This window comes from Brassica oleracea, chromosome C6, assembly GCF_000695525.1.
Source record: "Brassica oleracea var. oleracea cultivar TO1000 chromosome C6, BOL, whole genome shotgun sequence".
Lineage (NCBI taxonomy): Eukaryota > Viridiplantae > Streptophyta > Magnoliopsida > Brassicales > Brassicaceae > Brassica > Brassica oleracea.
This window is the reverse complement of record NC_027753.1, coordinates 25,635,809-25,637,639: the sequence shown is the minus strand read 5'-3', so window position 1 is coordinate 25,637,639 and position 1,831 is coordinate 25,635,809. Positions and strand designations below refer to the sequence as shown.

Sequence of the window (1,831 nt, the reverse complement as noted above, 5' to 3'; positions counted from 1 at the left end):
AATTATTACAAACAATTTTAAAGCTGATAATTATAATTGGTTTATAAGGATTAACATCTAACTTCGCCATTTTAACACCACTTTGAGCTATTTATGAGATTCATATTTGACCGACACCTTACATCACGATTTTATAAACTCGAAGTGAAACCAATAGACAATATGGAGTACCACATCAATCTTAAGATTTGTTCATATGACTTTTAAAATATTTCGGAGTCAAAACGAATGTTTTATCACGTTTTGTCCAAGATCAGTTCTAAAGTAGATGTGTACGAGATATTGGTCTACGTATTTGTAGAGAAATACGTATAATACGTGGCAAACAAGGACAATTTACCAGTAAAAATGGACCCCACCAGTTTTTATCTATAAATAACGCCCCGAACCTCTCCCCCTAAAATGCAACAACACTCATCTTTCCAATTAATTAAGGAAAAACGTAAGGCTCTTTTTATTTTCTAAATTTATAAAAAGATGTCGCTAGCTATCGCAGATGTTTATACGGTGAGGAAGTTTCATAGAGAGAGTATGAAGAAGCCTGCCAAACCTGCGGTGTATATCGGCGAGGGAGACGAAAAGATGGTCGGAGGAGAGCTCCGGGAGGTCATGAAACCGCCGGTGAAACAGAGTGGGTCTGGAAGATTCGGAAGGTGGTTTGTTGGAAAGTCAGGAGTGAAGAAAAGCTCTGCTAAAGTTTCTGATCCCATGGCGATTGAGTGATCAAGACGAACAAGAAAACGTTCTCTTGGCTTATTTTCTTTTTGTTTTATTTTCATGCGTCTTTTTTAAGTTTATTCTCTTTCATTTTACCGTGTGATTGTAATTTTATAAATAGTTGGTAACGTTGTAAATTATGAAGTTAAATATGAGCAAAAACATATATGTAGAGTGTGGTTTTTGGAAAAACTGCACTGTATTTCCTTAATACAAAAGCTACGTGATGAGTTTTACACCAAACCAAATTCCAAACTAAACATGTGTTGCCAGACCATGTCATTCTTTCAACAATATTGGGCACTAAAAACTATGTATATCAGAAAAATATATGTAATGGATCATGGATGTTAGAAATATATCAGTATTTTCATCAACGACACTTCTGCCTTTCCTTTCCTTTTCTTTTAGTCCACAACTCATATACGAAGACTTTTTAAAGTTGAATTTAGAATAAACCACTCATATCTGATATCAGAAGATATCATATAAGATATTTGTATTACTGACTAATCACTAGAGTTACAAAAGTTAATTAAAACACTTATCCAAATACAATTTCGGTGTTCCGCAGAATACATTTAAAAATAGACTATTTTGCAGGTCTCATTTAGGACAAATCACACATGTAATAGTTTAAAAGACACGAAAATATATAAAAAAATGAGGCAGACACTTTTAAAAGGTAAAGTAGTGGGTAAGATAAAATAAACAAAATGAAAATAAATAAAGACTTTTTTAGTGGATGTTCAAAAGCATGAATAGTGGAAAAAATAAACTGAAAGTATATGAGGGAGGTTGGGAGAAGGACTCTTAGCGGCTGTGATTGGTCGCAACTCACAGTTATATGGCTCTCAAAATACAAACAGCTAAAACAATAAGTTCTAGATTGGTCACAGATTCACGGCATTTGCAGCTGTTTTTAGTTGTTCAGGAATTTTCTTCCTCTTTTCTATTTGCAGCCTCTTATTAGATTTTTAAATGTATAATCTATCTGTTCCAGTGTCATTAAGGTTTTTGAAAATTAATTAAAATATTAATTTCTGATTTATTCTAAGTACACATTGTTTTATTAGATTTTTATTGGATTTTATTAATTAATGAGTCAAAAATA

The 1,831-nt window shown here is 32.5% G+C and overlaps 1 protein-coding gene across 1 annotated transcript; it reads left to right on the top strand.

Moving 5' to 3' along the window:
- The first annotated feature begins 415 nt into the window (after nt 1-415).
- On the top strand, nt 416-960 carry LOC106299024. Its single transcript, XM_013735156.1, has one exon. The coding sequence runs from the start codon at nt 478-480 to the stop codon at nt 721-723; it is 246 nt and encodes an 81-aa protein (XP_013590610.1). The 5' UTR covers nt 416-477; the 3' UTR covers nt 724-960.
- Nucleotides 961-1,831: the final 871 nt, after the last annotated feature.